This window comes from Centropristis striata, chromosome 9 (genome assembly GCF_030273125.1).
Source record: "Centropristis striata isolate RG_2023a ecotype Rhode Island chromosome 9, C.striata_1.0, whole genome shotgun sequence".
Lineage (NCBI taxonomy): Eukaryota > Metazoa > Chordata > Actinopteri > Perciformes > Serranidae > Centropristis > Centropristis striata.
In genome coordinates, this window is record NC_081525.1 from 11,637,518 (window position 1) to 11,660,278 (window position 22,761).

At 37.2% G+C, this 22,761-nt stretch overlaps 1 protein-coding gene across 1 annotated transcript in view; it reads left to right on the forward strand.

The window, feature by feature from the left end:
- Positions 1–22,761, forward strand: part of mcf2l2 (MCF.2 cell line derived transforming sequence-like 2) — an 80,919-nt gene that overhangs the window by 52,105 nt on the left and 6,053 nt on the right. The window contains exons 16-31 of the mRNA XM_059340746.1: positions 689–755; positions 2,157–2,272; positions 3,753–3,822; positions 5,104–5,196; positions 6,004–6,096; positions 7,014–7,136; positions 7,877–7,957; positions 8,860–9,000; positions 10,856–10,948; positions 11,551–11,629; positions 16,877–16,913; positions 17,046–17,143; positions 19,238–19,333; positions 21,289–21,390; positions 21,965–22,036; positions 22,429–22,539. Of these exons, the coding sequence (XP_059196729.1) occupies positions 689–755; positions 2,157–2,272; positions 3,753–3,822; positions 5,104–5,196; positions 6,004–6,096; positions 7,014–7,136; positions 7,877–7,957; positions 8,860–9,000; positions 10,856–10,948; positions 11,551–11,629; positions 16,877–16,913; positions 17,046–17,143; positions 19,238–19,333; positions 21,289–21,390; positions 21,965–22,036; positions 22,429–22,539 (1,472 nt within the window). The remainder of the gene's footprint in view (positions 1–688; positions 756–2,156; positions 2,273–3,752; positions 3,823–5,103; positions 5,197–6,003; positions 6,097–7,013; positions 7,137–7,876; positions 7,958–8,859; positions 9,001–10,855; positions 10,949–11,550; positions 11,630–16,876; positions 16,914–17,045; positions 17,144–19,237; positions 19,334–21,288; positions 21,391–21,964; positions 22,037–22,428; positions 22,540–22,761) is intronic.

Below are 22,761 nucleotides of genomic sequence, written 5' to 3' on the forward strand. Positions count from 1 at the left end.
AAGCAGAGAGACAGATAGAGAGAAAAACAAGCTGACAGACAGATGGAGACAGGCAGACTGGCAGACAAATGGACAAATGGAGACAGACAAGTGGACAGACAGATAGAGACAGACAGACAGACAGACAGACAGACAGACAGACAGACAGACAGACAGACAGGTAAACAAACAGACAGACAGACAAACATAGAGACAGACAGACAAGCTGACAGACAGACAGATAGAGACAGACAGACAGACAAGCTGACAGACAGACAGACAGACAAGTGGACGGACAAATAGGGACAGACAGACAAACAGACAGATAGAGACAGACAGACAAGCTGACAGACAGACAGATAGAGACAGACAGACAGACAAGCTGACAGACAGACAGACAGACAGACAAGTGGACGGACAGACAGAACACACAACATTACAATGTTAGCGGTGCCATTTCATGCCTGTTTTTAAAACTGATCATCCTGCTCTTCACAAAACACTCTATTCTCAATGAGGGTGTCATTACTTCTGCATCAACATTGACATTTATAGCTGATTACTGATTTATTAGTTTGACATCCCATCAGAGCAGGTGTGGATGGATGAATAAACTGACATTTTGTGGGTAAATCTGCATGAAGAAGGGTTTCATTATGATTTGTTGTGCATTAGAAATCACCCCAGACTTTCTCCTGTTTCTCTGCAGACACATCATGACGGAGCTGATTGAAACAGAGCGGCTGTATGTGGAGGAACTGCAGAGCCTCATAGAGGTACAGAACATCTGCTGGATCTAGAGTTGTTTTCTTACACCATGCTGTCTAAATGTCTGCTGTTAACACTGTTTTTCAATGTTTAACATGTTTAATCCACCCACTAAATCACCACTTGGGCCTTATTTTCTTAGTTTTGGTAATTGGTAAAGTATCTTTTACAAAATTACAAATACTTGCTCTCAACAAATGTATCAAAATAAAATCCAAATGCAAAATTTTATACATTTAGTAGCCTCAATTTGAGTCTGACATGAAGCTAGAGTAGAAGGTTTTCTGGAAGGCTCTCGCTGGATACAAAAAATTAACTTGAAGTAGTTTTGAGGTACTTGTACTTTACTTGAGTATTTCCATTTTATGTAACTTTATGCTTCTACTCAACTCATTTTGAAACAAATATTGTACTTTTTACTCCACTACATTTAGCTGACAGCTTTAGTTACTTTTCAGGTCAAAATGTAACCCCAAAAAATTGATTAATTTATAGTGATTAGACATTTAAAAAAAACAACAAAAAAAAACTCTTAACATTATATTAATAGTATCAATTAATTAATTGATACTATTTTGTAAAAATCTTTTTTCACGTAATATTAAAGAGGATTTTTTTTCAAATTATTTTTAAAATGGCCAAATTATATCAACCATGATTTCATGTGTAAAAACAAAAAAAGGGTGAAACATCCAAGGGGGATGAGCCACTGTAAGCCACTGCAAGCCACTGTAAATGCATCAATATTAATAATCTAATAATACATTTGGAATATGTAAAACAATCTAAGTAGGTCCATTCTGCATAACAAGTTAATTTACATTTGATACTTTAAGTACATTTTGATGCTTTTACTTTTGTACTTTTTTAGTTTTTTTAAGTTTTGAATGCAGGGCTTTTACTTGTAGTGGAGTAATTTCACATTTTGGTATTAGTACTTTTACGTAAGTAAGACATCTGAATACTTTTTCCACCACTGGAAATACGTTTTATTGCATTTACTCTTAGACTCTCTTTTTGAGACGCCCATCTTGACAAATTTTTTACTTTTTAATGCAAAACTTTTCAATTTTAAATCAGGCGTTCATCCTCTGAAGGGTTCATCTGCATTTGTAGAGCAACCAAAAGGAAAAAAATTCTCTCTACAATGACCTGGGACTGGCCAAAGTCTCCCATGACAGGCGAGATTATGTTAAGCTTTAAAACAGAGTGACGAGAAAGTACAGGAGTCTAGTTTTCCTAATGCTAAAATGTTATTTAGCTGGATACTCAGTGGGCATAGGTTAGAGAATCTCTATTTTGAAGATTGTCTGAAATGATTGGCTTCTTCTTCTTCTTCTTCTTCTTCTTCTTCTTCTTCTTCTTCTTCTTCTTCTTCTTCTTCTTCCCCGGCTCACCCTCCTCCCCAGGGTTATTTCGCAGAGCTGGATAACTCAGAGCTCAGCCACCTCATCCCCCCATCCCTGGAGAACAAAAGGGACGTGCTGTTTGGCAACCTGCCCGAGATATATGAATTTCACAACAGGTAGTTGGAATGCATCTTCATGCATTGGTAACACAGATACCTGTTATAAGCAAGGCTGACCACAGCAGAAAGAGATCTGGGTCCTCTCACATTCACAATTTTACCTTTTAACATTCACAATTTTACGTCTCACATTCAAAATTTTACCTCTCACATTCACAATTTTAGCTCTCAAATTCACAATTTCACCTTCGACATTCACAATTTTACCTCTCAAATTCACAATTTTACCTTTACATACGCAGTTTTACCTCTCAAATTCACAATTTCACCTTCGACTTTCACAATTTTACCTTTACATACACAATTTTACCTTTAACATATACAATTTTACCTCTCACATTCACAATTTTTCCTTCGACATTCACAATTTTACCTCTCACATTCACAAAAATGTAGGATTCTAAGACCAACAGTATCACATTCTTTTGAGAGGTCAATGAAGAAGGTAGCACACCATTGTTTCTTATCTAGGGAAGAGCTAAAGTTATCAGTGACCGAAACTGCATAGTTTTTTGGCTGAATGATGTTAAGTGAGTCGATAAAAGGTGCAAAGTTGAAAACTTCAAAATGATTCCAGGATTTTTGCAAAGAAAGGAAGCTTAGATATTGTACGGTAGCTGTTAAGATCTGAGATATCACTACTCTTATGTAAATATTTGCATGGTTTTGACTTAATTAGGGTTTATAAATCTCTGTAGTACTTACCAGACTAAAAGAAAACTGAAGCCGAGGAAGTGAGGACTTCCTCTGCTGGACAGAAACGGTAATGGCCTACAGTGAAATAAGAGACATGAAAAGTGTAAATGGGGATTACTTACCATGGATGATTAATCAGTAACAGGATGAGATGCTTGTTTTATTTGAAATTACCTTGATGTGGTTTTCAGAGATGCTATAGTATTCCTGAATTTACTGATTGATAATAATTCGATTTAGCCTTAATTGCTGATAATACTGGTGCAGATGTTTCTGTTCTTAATAAGTTTTTACCTGGCATGTCTGTCAGCAGTAACATTAAAAGATTGTAAAAAGTTTTTTTCAGTGCCATGGTAGGATCTGTAATCGAGATTAATAAATCATTAGGTAAAATTTGATTAAAATGCTTGTAGTTTCTTTTTAATAATAATAATGATAGTTTGAGGTTGAGGTTTGGGACTTTCAGTGTCATACAGGCAGTGGGGCAGTGATCATTGATGTGGAGGGCAAAAACTCCAGAGGCAGGGTATTTGTGAGGTCTATTTGTAATAATGATATCAAGGATCTGAGGATTTGTTAAATTTGGTCTGGTGGGTTGGTCAATAGGTTCCTGCAACTGTTCTTTTAATTTGTTAGAGCTGTCAAAGAACCAATCCAAGTCAAGATCTCCCATTATCATTAATTCAGAAGAAACATGCAGTGAAAAGTAAATAAGTATAAAAGAGTCAGTGAGTGAGTGTTGAGTTCTCATTTTTTGTTTTTTTCATTCAATTTATTGCAGGACATTCCTGAGGGAGCTGGAAAACTGTGCAGAGAAACCAGAACTGGTGGGAACCTGTTTTCTGAAAAGGGTGAGTACGTTAGAAAGTACATTTCAATCAGGTCTGCTGAGTCAGTGATCTCTTCTAAGTCTCTTCTTAAAACCTACTTTTATCAAAGAGCCTTTCCTGATTTTACCTGAACTTAAACTTGCCTTGAACTGTCTTTTAATTGGACAGAATGATGTCATTTTCTAACATTACTTTTATCTGTTGTTTTATGTCTTTTTTAACTTGTCTTTGTAAAGCACTTTGTAACATGTGTTTTGAAAAATGCTATATAAATAAAGATTATTATTATTATTATTATTAGTAGTAGTAGTAGTAGTAGTAGTAATATCAGTAATATTTGCTGGTATTTTATTTATTTATTTATTCATTCATTCATTTATTTTACCAAGATTGAAATAGCTTCTTGTTTATATTTTTTTTAACTATTTATCAACATGGAGTGTTTCTGCATCTCTGTGTCTGATCCAGAGGGGATGGTACCTGATCAGGCTTTCAGGATAAATGCAGCACCATGTGGGACTGTTTATAAATTACATTGAGTCCAGTACAGTTGTATGAATAGCAGGAAAAACTTTGTTTTTTGACACTTTTGGAAAAGGTGTCGAAGTCCTGTGCTTTGTATGATCATTTGATTTGAGCAAACATAACCCAGATAGCAGTTTAAGTATGTTCCTTTCAACAAATTTGCACAGAAAATAAGTAAATATCTACCCAAACAGTGATATACTTTGTAGAAGACGATGGTGGGATTTTTTTTACCCTCTGGAGTCTCCAAAAGCACCAAAGCATGGCTCCTTCATCACATCCAGATGTAAAAACAATAAGACAAAATGACTAAAAAAAAGACACAAAATGACCAAAAAAGACACAAAATGACTAAAAAAAGACACAAAATGACCAAAAAAGACACAAAATGAGAAGACAGAATAACCCAAAAAAACCCCACAGATGACACAAAATGAAAAAAAGACACAAAATGACAAAAAAAAGACACAAAATAACGTATAAAGACACAACAACAGACACAAAATGACCAAAAAAGACACAAAAAAGACACAAATGACCAAAAAAGACACAATATGACTAACAAAGACATGAACAGGATTCAAAAATGGACAAAATATCCCAAGACTCCATTGAGTTAATCAAGGATACGATGAGAAAATGAGGTCTACCAGCCGGTGATGTGCAGAACTTGCAGGCTTCATCTCACGGCAGCAACAGCCTAAACTGACCAGAAAGTGACAAGAGCTGATTTAAGGCCCACTGACTCTTTACTCAGACATCTCTTTGTGTTGTCAGAAAGAAGAGCTTCAAGTGTATGAGAAATACTGCCAGAATAAACCCCGCTCTGAAGTCCTCTGGAGACAGTGCGGAGACAGCCTCTTCTTTCAGGTAACAAGCACACTCTGCACACAAAAACACCCCCAAATATCTTCTGATGTATCTTCTCCTTTAAGAGTGGTAGTGATGGAGGTCAGTGGGAAGCCACGAAGCACTTCTGGTGCTGTTTATTGTGTTTAACTTACGTCACTGATTCACCGGTGCATACACCAGGATAACACATGTTGCTGTATTATTTTGCAGCTTATTATAATACGAAAGATGTGTTTTGACATGAAGATTTTGCAGTGGTGGAATGTAACTAAGTACATTTACTCAAGTACTGTACTTTTTGATTTTGAGGTACTTTTGTGAACTTGAGTATTTCCACATTTATAACTTTATTCTTCTACTTCACTACATTATAAGGGCAAATATTGTACTTTTACTCCACTACATTTATTTGACAGCTTTAGTTACTTTTTTAGGTCAAGATTTAACAGAAAAAAACATGATCAATGTAAAGTGATTACGCATGTTCATAAATTAAACCACATAAAAGTATAGTAAGTAGTTAAAATGAGCCCCGACATTGACAGCAGCAAAATGCTGCTTACATAAATGCATCAATAATATTAATAACCTAATAATATATTTAGAACATTTATAACAATCGGAGTGGGTTCATTCTGAACACATACTTTTACTTTTGATACTTTAAGTACATTTTGATGCTGATACTTTTGTACTTTTACTTCAGTGACTTTTTTAATGCAGGTCTTTTACTTGTAGTGGAGTCATTTCACAGTGTGGTATTAGTACTTTTACTGAAGTAAAGGATCTGAATACTTCTTCCACCAATGATGTTTGTGGTAACAGGAATGCCAGAAGAAACTGGACCACAAGTTGTCTCTGGATGCCTACCTACTGAAGCCTGTCCAGAGGATCACCAAATACCAACTCATGCTCAAGGTAACCACCTGCACACTCACTCACAGTCACATTTAGTCCCCCAGTTTTATAAACTTTACGCTGGTAACAATGTGGAGGACACAGAGTCTATGATTTCCAAAAACACTTTTGGCAGCATTTAAGAATAATAATAATAATACATTAAATTTATATATCGCTTTTAAAGGTACTCAAAGTCGCTTAACATGACAGGAAATTAGACACACACAAACACAAAATACAGAAGAAAACAACTAAACAGAGATGAGAGATTATGAGTTCAGGTATTGTAAGCTATTTTGAAAAGGTGGGTTTTGAGTTGGTTTTTGAAGGCGTGGAGGGAGTCGGAATTGCCGATGTGAGTAGGGAGGGAGTTCCAGAGGGTTGGGGCAGCAGTGGAGAAGGCTCTGTTGCCAATGGTGCGGTGCTTGGTCCTGGTGATGGGGGTCAGTAGGTTGGCGTCTGAAGATCTGAGGTTGCAGGTGGGGGAGTGACGTTGGAGCAGATCTGTGAGGTATGGGGGAGCAGGGTTATTGAGGGCTTTGTAGGTGATGAGCAGGATCTTAAAGTGGATTCTGTGCTGGATAGGGAGCCAGTGAAGGTGCTGAAGGATGGGCGTGATGTGGTCTCTGGAGCGGGAGTGGGTGAGCAAACGGGCAGCTGAATTTTGGACATATTGTAGTTTTTGAAGGTTGGTGGAGGGGAGGCCGTAGAGAATGCTGTTGCAATAGTCCAGTCTGGAGGTTATAAAGCATGAATCAGTGTTTCGGCAGTGGAGGAGGACAGGATTTCTGGATGTTGTTGACATATGGCTTTTGCTTTGCGATGTAGAGTTTTAACTACACGATGAGTTGCATTCTCACATCTCTTCTGCTTTATTGAAGCTTTCTAACCCCCGTCCTCCTGTCTTCCTGTCCTCCTGTCTTTCTGTCTTGCAGGAGATGCTGAAATGCAGTAAGGGTGAGGGGACAGCAGAGTTGGAGGAGGCTTTAAGCACCATGCTCAACATTATCAAGTCTGTCAACGACTCGATGCACCAGATAGCCATCACTGGCTTTGAGGTCAGTATGCAGAATTCCTTCGTTTGTCATTATCATCATCATGTACACCAATGAAGAAGTTGAAAAAGCTAAAGAAAAATGTATTTTCAAAAAAGAAAAATATATTAAATTGGAACCATTTATTATGTTCCTGAAACATCATTATTTATTGACCAAGTTTATGATAAAAAAAAATAAATAAAAGGCCACAATCAGATGGTTGGCAAAAATTAGCAATTATAAAAGATTGGGATAAGGAGCAATCATTTTTTCTTTATTTTAATTTTAATGTTTTATACATAAGTTTCTATTGCTACCATATATTTTCCTATTTTTCTGTTCTGGCTGTCATGGAGTTAATAGTTTAAATATGGCAATGGCTGAAGTATACATTAAAAATATATATGCCTTTTTATGTTTGTTGTTTTATGTTTTATGCCTTTTTCTTTATGGGGGTGATTTGGGGATGCAGGTTTCTTACGCGGGTCCTTCAGGGCCCGCTCCGTGGAGAGGGGTCTGGGTAATGGGGCTGAATAAGCAGCAGCCTGTATCCCTCTCCATCTGGGTGGGTGTAGATGGATGTGCTTGAGTTGTTGCGGGCCTGGTTCCTTGCTCTGTTTTTTGTTTTTTTATGATTATCCTCAGTACCCTTGTTTACTTGTAAATCTTGTATGTAAATTGTGTTTCAAAAAAAAAAAAGAAGTTGAAAAAACTTGACAAGTGAGGCTACTATATGACCTATTTTGTGTTAATGTTCACAGGGGAACCTCAGTGAGCTCGGGAAGCTGCTGATGCAGGGATCCTTTAATGTGTGGACTGACCACAAGAAAGGCCACAGCAAGGTACAACCCCACACTCCACTAGATAACATTACTGTCAACTTCTGCATGTAAACATTAGGATGCTATGTGTATGCCAATTTTAACATTAGTCAGAGCACCTTCAAGGCTTGTATACAGAATTCTATGCACAAACATGCTGGTCTGTTAAATGTTGCACAAGGGTCATTACTGCGAACTCCAAAAATGTTCTACTAACTATTGACATAGTACTCTTTCTTAAAGTTATTAATGTATTTAATAATCAGAGTTCCAAACTGATATCTTAGTATAATCTAATGAGACTTAATAAGTTAAATTTACATGTGCCCGTGAATGTGCAGTACATGTGCTGAGTGCTGCCCGTAGGTGGCTTAACAGGTAAATTAACTGATATAATGTAATGTTATTAATTATAAACTGCCTCAGTGTGAGATCACAAACATCCATTTGCATATATACTCTGGATTCAGCCTCTTTGCCTCTTAAATCTTCTTAAAGAACAATAGCTATTAATCTATGTGAAACATTAAAACCACCATTATTCTACTACATCTACAAGCGATGCATCGGTCTGCCAGGCCGTCATATGTAATTCAACTTCTTATGTTCATAAGCACATAAATAATGCATCTGTTTGATGAAGTTACAATTACAGTAGAGCAGAATCTGCAACTTGTTTGAAGCCAAGCTCCAATTTACAATATTTTTATTTTCATGTGAATGGTGTTATTTCTGCTGCATGTCTCTTGTCCAAATGGAACAACTTGCTTTACAATATTTAGAATACAGCTAATATTTAACCTGCAGTTAAATATTAAAATACATCGAAGTATGTCATATATATTTTAATACATGTACAAATATATTGTGTAAGCTCATTGTAATAATTAATGTACATAAAATTACCATTGACCTGCTTTCAGGTGAAGGACTTGGCCAGGTTTAAGCCCATGCAGAGGCACCTGTTCCTGTACGACAAGATGATGCTGTTCTGTAAGAAACGAGAGGAGACGGCAGATGGACATGACAAGACGCCGTCCTACAGCTTCAAACACTCACTGAAGGTCAGACACAGATGGCGTTGTGTGTAGGCACAGTTTTTTTAGTTACAAATATGTGCAGCAGATGTCAATAAACGTTCATGATAGATGGTGAAGTACGACCACGAGAGAACTACTGCGGGGCTTAGCTTTTATTTTTCTTTCAATGTATTGTTCATAAAGTTTAAGATAAGCCAACAGCGCTAATGGCAGCTGTCAGACATTGCCATAACAGTAGATACCTCTATATTCCTTTTAGCTCTCTCCAACAGGTACTGTGGCTGCAGAATAAACAGCATTGGTCGCTGGGTCCTAAAATGATGCTCCAAAATTGAAACAAAGTGGAAAAAGGCACATCAAAGCAGCTCACAGCTCAGTGTTCAACCGCTTAGAAAGCTAGGTGTATTTCAAAATTCCCACGTCAGACGCTGTCAGTGTGTTTGGGCCTCTAGTTTTCAGGTTATTTTGGGTATGATGGCCTTCGGGTAACAAAAAACCCCCTGAAAGGCTCTCTTTAGAGCCAGTGTTTGGTTTGTCCATTTTTAGAAAACATACCACTTCAACATGACAGACTCTGTAGCTATGAACACTGTAACTCTTTGTTTAAGGTGATCATACATTATTGACAACATAGTTATGGATAATATATTCAGTTTCTGTCAATAGATGCCTCTTAAAGCCTGCACACTGCTCCTTTAAATGTTTTATCATTGCTTTATCAGTGGTGGAATGTAACTAATTACAGTTACTCAAGTACTGTACTTAAGTAAAATTTTGAGGTATTTGTACTTGAGTATTTTCATTTTATGTAACTTTATACTTCTACTCCACGACGCCAGATATTGTACTTTTTACTCCACTACATTTAGCTGACAGATTTACTTAATTTTCAGGTCGAGATTTAACATAAAAAACATGATAAATGTATAGTGATTAGATATTTATAGTATCTTAAGTAGTTAAAATGAGCCCTATATTGAGAAAATTAAAATGCTGCTTACATAAATGCAAATTAATTATAATAATCCAATAATATATTTGGAATATACATGGTTGGCCATGAAGTTTGATTAAATTATTTTTTACTTCTTTTCACGAAATGATTGTCACAATGTGATTTACTATTGACAGATCAAGTGTATATCTTCTCAAAACTTTATCAATCTCTCCCAAACATGTCACAATGAAAATTAAACCACTAATAACAGAGAATTGTGTCTGAAAACAACATGATTCCATGGAATATATGGTACATAATAATCTTGGTGGGGTCATTCTGCATAACGAGTACTTTTACTTTTGAAACTTTAAGTACACTAGTGCCCGTAGGAAGTATGTATTCGTACATTACCTGCCACACTACAACATCTGCAACTCCATAGAACACTTACTTTTCATAAGGTACGCACACCATCCAGCACATACACATTGAACATTGATATTTGCTGGAAACTATTAGAATATTATTGAAAAAAATCAAACCTTGTAGCACACTTTAAAACTCCGAAAGATAGGGAGGCTAAATTAGATTAGATGAGATGAGATAAGATTAGATTCAACTTTATTGTCATTGCACAAAGCAACGAAATGCAGATTGCAACTAACCACATACGAAATCTTAGGTTGAGATGTGCCTTAGACACATACACACACACACACATACACACACACACAGACGCTTTTATAGATTTTGATCTTGATACTTTTGTACTTTTACTTCAGTAAGTTCTGAATGCAGGACTTTTTACTTGTAGTGGAGTCATTTCACAGTGTGGTGTTAGTACTTTTACCTAAGTAAAGGATCTAAATACTCCTTCCACCACTGCTAATGACACAGTTTTGCTTCATCTCATAGTGTCTTTGCTCTCTTTCTGTCCAGATGAGCACTGTTGGGATCACAGAGAATGTGAAAGGCGACATGAAGAAGTTTGAGGTGTGGTACAACGGCAGAGAGGAGGTTTACATCATCCAGGTATGTTGATGCTGTTGGTATGAGTTTAAAGTATGTATTTTGCTTAGAATCTTGAAGAAGAAGATTAAAATGGAAATAATGCAGCTACACATAAATATCCAAAATATTAAATTTTATATTTTAATTTAGCTTTAGATACTTCTTGGAAGGCATTGAGTGATCATTTTCACAATCCACCTCTTGATGGCAGTGTTGTACTACACAGCTCTCACTCTAAACAGTTGGTCACTCAGAAAAAAAACATTAAGTGTAAAAATGCTCTTGTTGTATTTGTTGCTTGATGTACATAAGTACATAAGATAAGGTATGACTTTATTTATCCCGCAGTGGGGGAATTTAGTCGTCACAGCAGCTCAAGATACAGACACAAATATAGAAAACAGAATAAAGAATATAAAAAATACATATGTATGTACATATACATACATTTCTGTTATTTGCCATTCATTATTAATATATTATATTTTGTGTTTGTTTGTTTTCCTGAAAGTACTTTGCATTTTACAGAAATAGCACATTGGAGAAAATATATATTTTTTTTTTTTTGGGATGTAAACAATGTGTGTGTGTGTGTGTGTGTGCGCGCGTGCATTCTTTTACAGGCTCCTTCCATGGATGTGAAAGCTCTGTGGGTGTCAGAGATTAGGAAAGTTCTTACAGGCCAGCTAGAGGCATGCAGAGGTAAACACACAAACACACACACACACACACACACACACACACACGTCATTATACATGCATGTACGGTTCACGGTTGTAAAAAAGGCTGCAGTTTCTGTGAATTTTTGCTATAAAACCACTGACCTTGGTAAGGTGTAATAAAAGACAGTTATATAAAAGTTATGTGAAAAACATTTTTTTTTTAAATGTGAAAAGTAATTTAGTTTTTATGTAAAAACAAAATGTGATTCACAAACCGTGAGCCACGCGCATTACTTAAAAAACATAAGCTACGTAAAAAGGACACACTGGACTTTATTAATCCTGAAAGAAATAATTATACATTTGATTTTCTAGATAGCTAGATAAGGTAAGGTAGATAAGGTAAGATATTCCTTAATTGATCGCTCATGGGGGAAATTCAGGTGTTGCAGCATCATAAGTACAGGGTCAAAACAGATTAAGGTAATAAAAATAGAATAATAAAAATGAAATTGAATAAAGATAAGAAAATATATAAATAGTACAAAATAAGCTTACCAACAAACAAACAAACAAACAAGACCAAACTAAAAAACTAGTAGTGCAAACACGTTAAAGTGGCAAAAATATAATATAACGATATGAAAATAAAAAATAAAGTGTCTAAGGAGTAAAGTGAGTAAAGTGCAGATAACAGGATGTAATATACAGATATATTACACATGATAATGAACATAATAGTCCATGGTGTTGAAAATTGTATTGCACATGAAGTAAATATTAGTCAGTCTGATGTGTTATTTATGTTATGTTAACACTGTAGCTCATTTCAGTTTAGTTATAATATTATAATATAATAATGTTACAATAGTTTCAGATTTTTCATTAGTTTTAGTTTTGATTTCGTTGTCAATTTTTGTTTTCAAATTTAGTAAGTTTTAATGAGTTTTTAGAGTGTGTTTAGTTTTTGTAAGTTTAGTTTTTATTAGTTTTAGTATAAGTTTTAGTTTAGTTTTTATTAGTTTTAGTGTTAGTTTTAGTTTAGTTTTTATTAGTTTTAGTGTTAGTTTTTATTAGTTTTAGTGTTAGTTTTAGTTTAGTTTTTATTAGTTTTAGTGTTAGTTTTAGTTTTTATGTAATGGGGTATTTGTTGGGTGTGAGATTCAATAAGGTCACAATAAATGTTCCTTTATTTCCTTTGTCTGATCCATCTCAGCACCAATAAGTTTATTAAGTCATAAAACCAGATAGATGAAATAGATTTCATATCAAACAAAAAGTTTTATGTATGAAAAAAGTTGACAAAGACGAAAACTAAGGACATTTTCACTATAATTTTAGTTAGTTTTGTAACTACAAAATACAGTTTCAGTTAGTTATGTTTTCTTTTTTTTATTCTCTTTTTTATTTTTATTTCACTTAACGAAAATGTTTTTTCAATTCTAGTTTTCGTTATTTCGTTACTTTTCATTAACTATAATAACCTTGCTCTGTAGCAGTAAGTATCGGTCTTGCACAGTTCCACTCTGTGGTCCCAACTAACAGGAAACCTCCCTCTGTGAGCCGCACACTCGTCTGTGTAGGAGGGTGTGAGCCTACGTTTGTGTGCTTGTGTGTGTGTGTGTGTGTGTGTGTGTGTGTGTGTGTGTGTGTGTGTGTGTGTGTAAGCAGACTGACTAATAACACAGGAGCCGAGTCTGGCCTGGAGAGCAGAGGATGTAGGACGCTCTGACAGTCCAGTACAGAGCTGTGTGTGTGTGTGTGTGTGTGTGTGTGTGTGTGTGTGTGTGTGTGTGTGTGTGTGTGTGATTTACACCTCTGACTCCATTTGAAGAGAGCAGAGGAAAGGCAGGGAGAGAGCATGAAATTGGTCTGGGAAAAGGAGAGGGAGGAGATTGAAAGTGATGGTGAGAGAAGAGCAAAGGGTGCTAGAATGATGGGTAGTGAGTAAAAGAAAAAAAGGCAGAGAGGAGAGATTTTTTTGTGTGGAGATGGAGGCTGTGAGGCAGGACAGAGGGAGTGAAGGATGCTTGTAAAAGGAGGAAGGGATGCATTTGATAGGAGCAGCAGTTATTTCAGCTCTGTGTAAGAAGAGATTGATTATAAAGTCAGTGATTTGTTAGGTAAAATACATACATTTGGGGATTAATTCCTCATTGAAAACAATCAACAGCTTAAAGGAAAAATCCAGTTTGTTACAAGTTGGTTGTTTAGGCAGACATAATTGTAAGTGTACATTTTTTTGTTGTTTAATGTCGAATTGTGTGTCTGAAGTCAAGAATATTCAAAGTGTTTATTATCATATGCACAGTAGAAATTTTCTTTGATGCAGATGGTGCATCTCTGACTTTTTTTTATTTTAGTTTTTTATTGTTATTTGCACTTAAAGAACATATAATCATAAAGAAAGAACAGTACAAGAAAATGCAGGAAAGATTAAAAAAAAAAAACCAAAGGGCTTATACCTCCCTCTTAAACCTATAAATAACTATACTTTACTTAAATTACATAGCTGGATGAAAATAAAAAATACAAACAAAATATAAACAAATAATACAAAAGGTGTAAAACATCTATAGGGATTTTTTTAGCTTGATCTTAAAAGTATGTAAAGAGGAACATGATTCTATTAGATTTTTTTATGTCATTCCACAGCACCGCACCTTGATAAACAAATGAGAATTTGGCAACAGAGGTCCTACTGACAGGAATATGTAAATCATTCTTTCTTCTTGTAAGATGTGCATGATAATGAGAATTAAACTCAAAGTAACTATGAAAAAAGTTAGGTAAAGAAGCAGGAAGACTTCAAGGACTCTTTCCACAAGCTCCTGAGCCGTCTGAGCTAAAATACTCCTTAATAATGAAAAACACACAATAATGGATGGCTGTGCCACCCCACCCTGAGCTCATTCTTGGTGAAGACAGCAGCATACTGACATTTATTTCTGGATGTGTGTATGACAGAAATTATTCTACAATGCCAGAATACCTTATAAAGACTGTCTGCACAGCTTCACTCAGAAATCCCTTCACATAGTCTGAGTGGAAACATATCCTGACATATTCAGCAGTGTTTGTTGATGCATGCTTCACCAACTTATGAATTTACCTTCTTTGCAATGCTATAAGAAACTCATACTGGTTTACTGATCAGTGCGAGGGAAGTGGCAGAGTGAAGAAGGTATTTGAATTACCTGCATTGTGTCATATTCACAACAAGGTGGCACAGTGCCTCTCATTTAAACTAGAATTGACTTTAACTGTGCACAGTATTACTCCTAACTGCTGCTCTACGATAAGGTTCTCTCCTCAGACTGCTGTTGGCTGCACACACCTCAATGTAAACAGCCTCTATGAATAAAACATTGCTAGAAAATATATCCATTTTGCTGAATACAATATTTGGAGCATGTGGAATGGCTCCATGCTGAGTCAGCAGTTGTGCGACAGGTTCGCAATTCGAGGTGACAAGCAAGATCATTCACAGTGCTCGGTATTTTCACTTAATTGAGCAGTGCATTTGGCCAAGCCCTTTTCCTCACTGCAGTTATTTTATTAGACCTTTCTCTAGAGATCTCTCAACACAGCACAGAATCCTGCATCCCTGCTGATTCTAGTTTGCTGATCTTTCTTTATGGCACAACAATGATTTTTGGTCAGGCCAATAAAAGCAGCTTAGAAGGTCGACACAGCGGTTTGGGCAACTCGATGCATGCACCGAGAATTATATACATGGCAAAGTGGCTATCTCAAGGCCCCCAGAAGTTAGCATCACCATGTGCTTTATTGAGAATTCGTCTATGGGATTTTCAATCACTGCAGAAAATAAGCTCTGTGGCAAACACATGTTTCGGACGCTGACTTGTTTGGTTGAGCAGGATAATCTTCACAAATGACCGCCACTTTTTTGAAGTTTGAAGCGTTAATGCAGCCGACAGAAGTAAAAAGCTAACATTATGCTATAGAGAACTACACCAGGACACAGCCATTATCCTTAAGATGGTCTCCGACAAGCTAACCAGCAGTTTTGACAAGCTTAAATTGTTTTTAACATAATTTACAATCTACAAGAGTTTGCAAGAGCACTGAAAAACACGACTAAAAGCTGTAGGGCGGACTAGTGAGAGAGTTGTTGTCTGTGATGATGTTTAATATCCCTGACAACAATGTAGTCTTATTTAGCCACTTGTTAGCAACCACCTTTTTAAGGACACGTAAAAACTCACAAGTGGAAGCATTTACTTAAGTGTTTTATGTTAGAAAAGCATCTCTTAAGCTTGTGTTAACCGCAGACCTTATTTCAGGCTACTAACCAAAAACCCATTAAAATTTTTCGATCACTGCAGAAAATAAGCTCTGTGGCAAACACGTTTCTGACGCTGACTTGACTTGAGCAGGATAATCTTCACAAATGAACACCACTTTTATGTAGTTTGAAGCGTTAATGCAGCCGACAGAAGTAAAAAGCTAACGTTATGCTATAGAGAACTACACCATGGTCGCATGATTTGAATGTCACAGCCGTTATCCTTAAGATGGTCTCCGACAAGCTAACCAGCAGTTTTGACAAGCTTAAGTTGTTTATTAGCATAATTAACAATCTACAAGAGTTTGCAAGAGCACTGAAAAACACCTTGTGTCCGGCGTGATGATGTTTAATATCCCCGACAACCACTGCAGTCTCAATTAGCCACTTGTTAGCAACCACCTTGTTAAGGACATGTAAAAAAAACTCCAAAATTCACAAGTGGAAGCATTTACTAAAGTGTTTTATGTTAGAAAATACTCAAAACAAGAGCATCTCTTAAGCTTGTGTTTACCACGGACCTTATTTCAGGCATCTATCCAAAAACCCATTCAAAATCCTCATTGAGTTTGAGAGGAGAGATCCCATGGCGCTAAAATGTTAACTTACCTCCTGGTTTAAGAACTCATTCCTGTGGCGCCCTATTACAGACACTAGAAAATAACTGCGTTATACACTTGCTTATGTTTTCCTGTTCAGAAACCTCTCGTTGTTTGGTGAATAATGATGAATCTCTCTCTCGGAAGCAGTTGATAATTTGGGATACCACAGTTCACATCTAATGTCAATACGGTTTTTTTAATCATTACCGTGATATCCCCTTTACCTCGACTAAAGTTATTATTAGTTATTGAAATTAGCAGGTCTCTCACAAAAGTAACTTCTTACAGTCTTAAAGATCATTGTGAAAGGCAGAGAAGAATCAATGTTATCGTTTGATGAACAGTAAAATAAGTGTCGCTCTTGTTTTTTTGCAGAAGCCAGCCAGCATAACATCTTCGGGGCCTCCATGAGGTGAGCAACCAGTTTCATCACAAACTACAAAAATTACACGATGTATCTTCTATACACACAATCTGAAATAAGAATTAAAAAGCCATTTTATCAAATAAACTGATTTCACCTTTTCCCCTCCATTTACTCCAGGAATGTGCGTAAGATGGCGCTGAGACAGTCGGATTCATCAAGTCCAGAGTCTGGCTTCAGGAGATCCAACCCCAGCCCCAATATGAGGCAAAAGAGAGGTGAGAAACCGACTCTAACCAAAATAAACTATTTCTATAATGGTAAACATCTCCCATTACCTGTTGGAGTGAGTCTAACAGATGGGAAAGTGAGAACCCATTGGGTTTTGCATTTTGCATCCATTGTTGAGTTTACTGTGGCAACATAGTATAGAAAGATATTAAGGTGAAACAGCACATTCTCACTCACACCAACACAAACACACACAATCTCATCCAAGCCTGGATGCTGTAATTCTGCACATGTACAAATGGGAAATATTCAATCTGAAAGCCACTTACAAACTCTAGCACACATTGTCAGAACAAAAAGCATGCAGGGCTGCAGGATAGCCGACCTCTACACCAGTGGTTCCCAAAGTTTTTCTACTGAGCCCCCTTATCTATCAAAAAATACTTTCCAGCCCCATGGTCTTGTCATATTTTTTCATCCTTGTTTTTTGTATTTGTAATATTTCGAGTCATGATCTGATTTAACTTTTACCACACTGTAAAAAATAACAAAGAAATAACAAACACTGTCAAATACATCAGAATGAAAATACATCATGAAAAATTGTATATCACCGTATTAGACACTTTTAATTACCGTAAATCAAAGGATAGCACAAAACTTTTACTTTTACTGTCATAAACTGGAAGAAACACACAGTTTTGCTGTAAAAATATAACATTTTCGTGCAAAATTTATGGAGAAATACCATAATGTGTGAATGAATGACACAATAACCCTAAAAAATAACAGGATTATTCAGTCTAAATGACAGTTTTTGCTGATATTTACATTTAAATTTAGAACTGAAAACCCACTCACTGTGATTTTTACAGTGAAGTTCTGGCAACCACAGCTGCCGGTATTTTTCCGTAAATTAAACAGATTATTTTTTACAGTGCAGCATTGGAGAACAATGAAATTATTTCAATTTAGCCTTGCCATGCCCCCCCTTTTGTAACCCTGGGCCCTTCATGGGTTCAAGGGTTGTGTTGACCTTAGGTGTGGTTAGTCAAGGCGACATGACCAGATCTAGCGAACCACCTTGTCTCCTATACCTTTCTTCGTTCCCTATCTTTAACTTTCCCTTCCTTCATCCCTCTTTCTCTGTCAGTCGGCCCATGAGTTGGTATGTCAGAAGTGATCTACCTTATATATTTTTAAGGCATATGCCGTCTCGAGGGTAATCTGAATGTATCAGACCAAGGAATGGTAAGCAGTGCTACCGTTGTAGTACTACAACACTAGTCAAAAAGAAACTAAAACTTTTAGTGCTACAATACTACGTGAACTGTTTTGACTGATTCACAGCATTATTTACTATGATTATAATATAATTAAAGTACCAATTAATGTATATGAGTCCAAAGAACTGCAAGTGAGTGTCTTTTTGGTTCTCAGAGCTACTAGGATGGAGACAATGCTCGTTATTGTATTTGTGTCCAATGGGATTTGGAAGTGTGGCTGCCACTCTTCACTCGGTATGAGTTTGTGATGGCCCAATATCCCAGTCTATCTATCATTAAATCTGCTAAATTTGGTGTTTTTTTCACAAAATAAACAATTTTTATCATATATTGACCTATGCCGGCCGACTACACCCGATGAAGCATGCAGAGTTGACATGAACAATTTAAAATTCCAGCAATTAGAACCATTCTCTGCAACAAGCAGCAAAGCAGAAACAATCCTGCAACCAAATGTGGAACATTACTGAAGAGGCATCGAAGAGAGCTCTGTGGGCAGCAGCAGCGGCTTCTCCCTGCTGCTCCTCCTGCTCCACCGTTTTGCCGGGCCCGCTGGAGGGAAGGCCTGAGCAGTGCATACTGTTGACCCTGCTGCAGTAAAATAAAAGGTTTTCAAACAGCAGTCTGGTGCTCATGGAAACATGCTTTTGTCCACAGGTTCCCGCCAAAGTTTACACAAAAAGTTACTTATAACTGCTTTAATTCATCACTGATGCATTGATAAGTTTGCCATATTTTGTGAAATGAAACTAAAAAACATACCAACTACTAAAGCATTCAAACCACACTAGAGGCTTTCTTCCTTCTTCCCTCCCTGCTGTACTAAGCCCTGCTCCCTCTTGCTTTCCCACTTAGCTGATGCTTCAGCCAGCCAAACAGGCCACTCGGCTGCTAATGCTAGGAAACGCTTCACCTTGCAGGGACTTTCCAACAGGAGGTCTCTTCAAGCAGGTAACAGCACGATGCAACACTTGGTGTGCTCACTTACGCTACCTTTATCATCATCATCATCATCACTGGCATCTTTGACAATACCATCGCCCTTCGTTGTCTTTGTTGTCTTCATCTGTTGCTGTTATCATCGTCACCATTGTCGCAATTGCACCATCCGCCTTGACTCTGTCCATTCTAGTTAATTCTCCACTCTCCAGTCAAATAACTGCTGTTGTCCTCTTCTTTTTCGTCCTCAAATCTAATATACATTTTTGTGCTGGTGTGTATCTTATTGTCTCTCTGTGCATCGCAGCACCCCAGTGTGTCAGCATAATAAAGGCCACTTCTCCCACTTCTCCCTATTCTCTGCTTTTATCTTGTTTGCGTCAGTATTCTTTGCTGTTGAAAAGACAGCGTTTGAAGACAGGAAGACAGCAGGAGACAGACAAAAAGATAGAAAAGAGAGTCTCCATGTCCTGGCGGTGGGGACAATGGTGGCTAAATTCTGCAGCGCAGCACGGCGCTAAATGTCAGCCTCTAATATTCAAGCCCTTGTGACATTTGGAGGCATATTAACATTTTTGGAGGAGGACAATCCTTGATTCCAGGTCCTTCAAGCCAGACATGTCCCTAATGAGACATAAGTGTGGCTGGCAGTTGACCCATGCACCAACCTCATGAAGCAACGTATCGTCATAAATTGTTTTTTATGACAAAACAAAACCTTTGCATCATGATTCGTGTGATGTCCTAAGAATCTGCCTTGTGATAAGCACTGTTTTTTGCAATGTGACATTTTTGATTTTGACCACAATCCAGTGCCCCAGTCACTGCTTCTAACACATTGTTAATGCCTTAAAATGTCTTGATTTAGGACAACAAAAACACTTTCCTAGGGTTAGGCATTCAAACCACTTCCTGAAAGTTAGTTAAAAAGAACAGGGTTAGGATTAGAGTTAGGTTTGGGTGAAAACACCTGGGAATATTATTCCTTTCATAACTTGCAGGAAAGGACCATCACCAGGCACTGGCAAGGTTAGGTTAGACTTCTCCCCTGGCCAACAGCTGGGTTAGGGTCAGGTCTCCTGCTGGGTGTGTGAACATTTTCTGAAAACTTTACAGCCTCTCTTCACTCTAACTGTAATGCATCCACTCCAGCTCTGAGCACTCCGTCCACTATACACCCGTTATAAACTCTGATAGCCAGCGATCAACGTGCCCATTTGGCCCAATAAAGTCTCATGACCTGTTTAAACTTTTAATCATTTTTATGCACTAAAGTATAGCGAATTGGTACAGAAATTTCTTGTGCAGGATAATCAAGAATTGCCTTGCACCAATGGTGCACATCGGAAACATCGAATTGCTTTAATATTGAATCAAATATCTATCCACAGTCCTCCTCTAAAACACTAAATAAGTAGCAGACTACGACCAAAAACAAAAAAATCAATTCAAGTATTTAACTATTTTCTTTAGCTTTAACTTATAGATCACATCACATGATCTTCTTCAATGGAGTTTTCATTGGATTCATGATACAATCTTCATCCCATATAAAACCACCTGTTATCACATGATCAGAGTTTCATGCTAAGCTATCATGGGAATGCTTGTCATGGATGAGGAAGACCATGAGTTTAAAAGCTATGGTAAAAAATAGTAAGTCGAACTTGAGGGTTTTTCTCTTAAGTTTGCAATTTTTGATGCTGCTACTGCTGCTGCTATAATAATAATAATATAAATATAATAATAATCCCTTTAATTCTTTGTTATGCTCTTGCTATGTTCTTTTGCCTTGTTTTTTCTTTTCTTCGTGATCTATATAACACCCAATCTCTCTGTCCATACTCCTGCTTCTTCATTTCTTCTACCTTTCCCTCCCTTAAAACTCTGTTTCACTCTTTCTGTGTCTCCCTCCTGCTCTCTCCTCGTCTCCTCTTCCTTCTTTCCTGACCCCTCTCCGGCTATAGAGCCTGCTGCTAAGGAGGCGGTGGTAACCCGTCGCTTCTCTCTCGCCTCCTCTCTCACCTCCTCTTCCTCCTCCTCCTCCTTCGCCACACAGCGCAAAAAAGGTAATTTCTAAACCGCTGAAATGCTTCTATGTTTTGCTATATCTACTGTATGTATGCCATAATGTCATACATGTTTGTGTCATGCCGATTTACCATAGGTGGCCTATGAGGGATGCACTTTCCTAATCTCTGCTTTGGTAATAACATTCACAAAGTAAGATATTTGAAGGGGAACTATTGATATTCCTATGGTCTGACAAAGTCCTAAATCCAAAACCTTTTCAATTGACTGTGTGCAAAGTATATAGCTTTGTACATAGTATATAGCTAACTTCTACTTCTAGTGGAGTCATTTCAAAGTGTGGTATTAGTACTTTTACTTAAGTAAGTGATCTGAAAAACTTCTTCCACCACTTAAATAAACATCACAGGAAAAAAAAACCTGAGAACACTGGCAATTATCCCATGAGAAATTAACAAACATTTATGGAAAGGACTACTATGTCTTTGCTTTAACAGATGGAAGTTCAACGTTACAGATTAAGTGGCATTAAAATGTGATGTCGGCATTCTTTTAAAAATGTTCGTATCTAATCAAGCTTCTGGTTTAATGCTATTTCCACTGGCCATGCAGGTACCCTCTCTGCTAGCATAAAGAGCAAGAGACATGAGATAAAGAGTGATCCCACTCCATTTGGTTACGAAGGTACATGAGCATGCAAAAATATATTTGTGTAGTGTACAGGCTCTGAGCATGTTGGGCCTTTTAGCATTTTGTTTGGTTTGTTTGGGCACAACTTATTCGTGTGATTTATTTTATTTATGTTTTGATGTGTAGAGGATGTGTAGTAGTGTACCTCCATTTGTGACTTTGTGTGTTGTGACTTGCATTGTGATTTGTGATATAAAGTTTTGGTGTGGTGAGGGATCTGTTGGTGTTCAGGCCGACTGCATGACCAGAGTTGCACTGCGTCTCTTTGCTTGATAGACTTTACTTTCTATAACAGGACCGTCACTTTTTAAATGTTGCTTGTAACTGATCATGTTCAGTGCAATAATGATGAAAAGAATGGTATAAAGTATTTGGCTTCCCTCTAGATACTTTGCGTGGGGCTATGGCTGCGGTCAGGAAGCGTCAGAGCATGACCAGCAGCACTGTTACTGCTGCTGGCGGCAACTCAACTGTCCCTAGATCCACCTCGCAACCAGGTAACTGCAGAGAAGGACTCGTCTCCTACCGTCATTTATGTGATTTTAGGTTTGATCAGTTGCTGAGAGGCTACACAGTGGTGTAGTGGTTAGCACGTAGACTGTATAAATAATGGATGTAGTCACCGTGACGTCATCCATTGGTTTGTGGACTGCCTGTTTGAGGCATCGAGTTCAGCGTTACACTCGTCGCCATTTTTTTTTCGGGAAACAGGAAGCAGA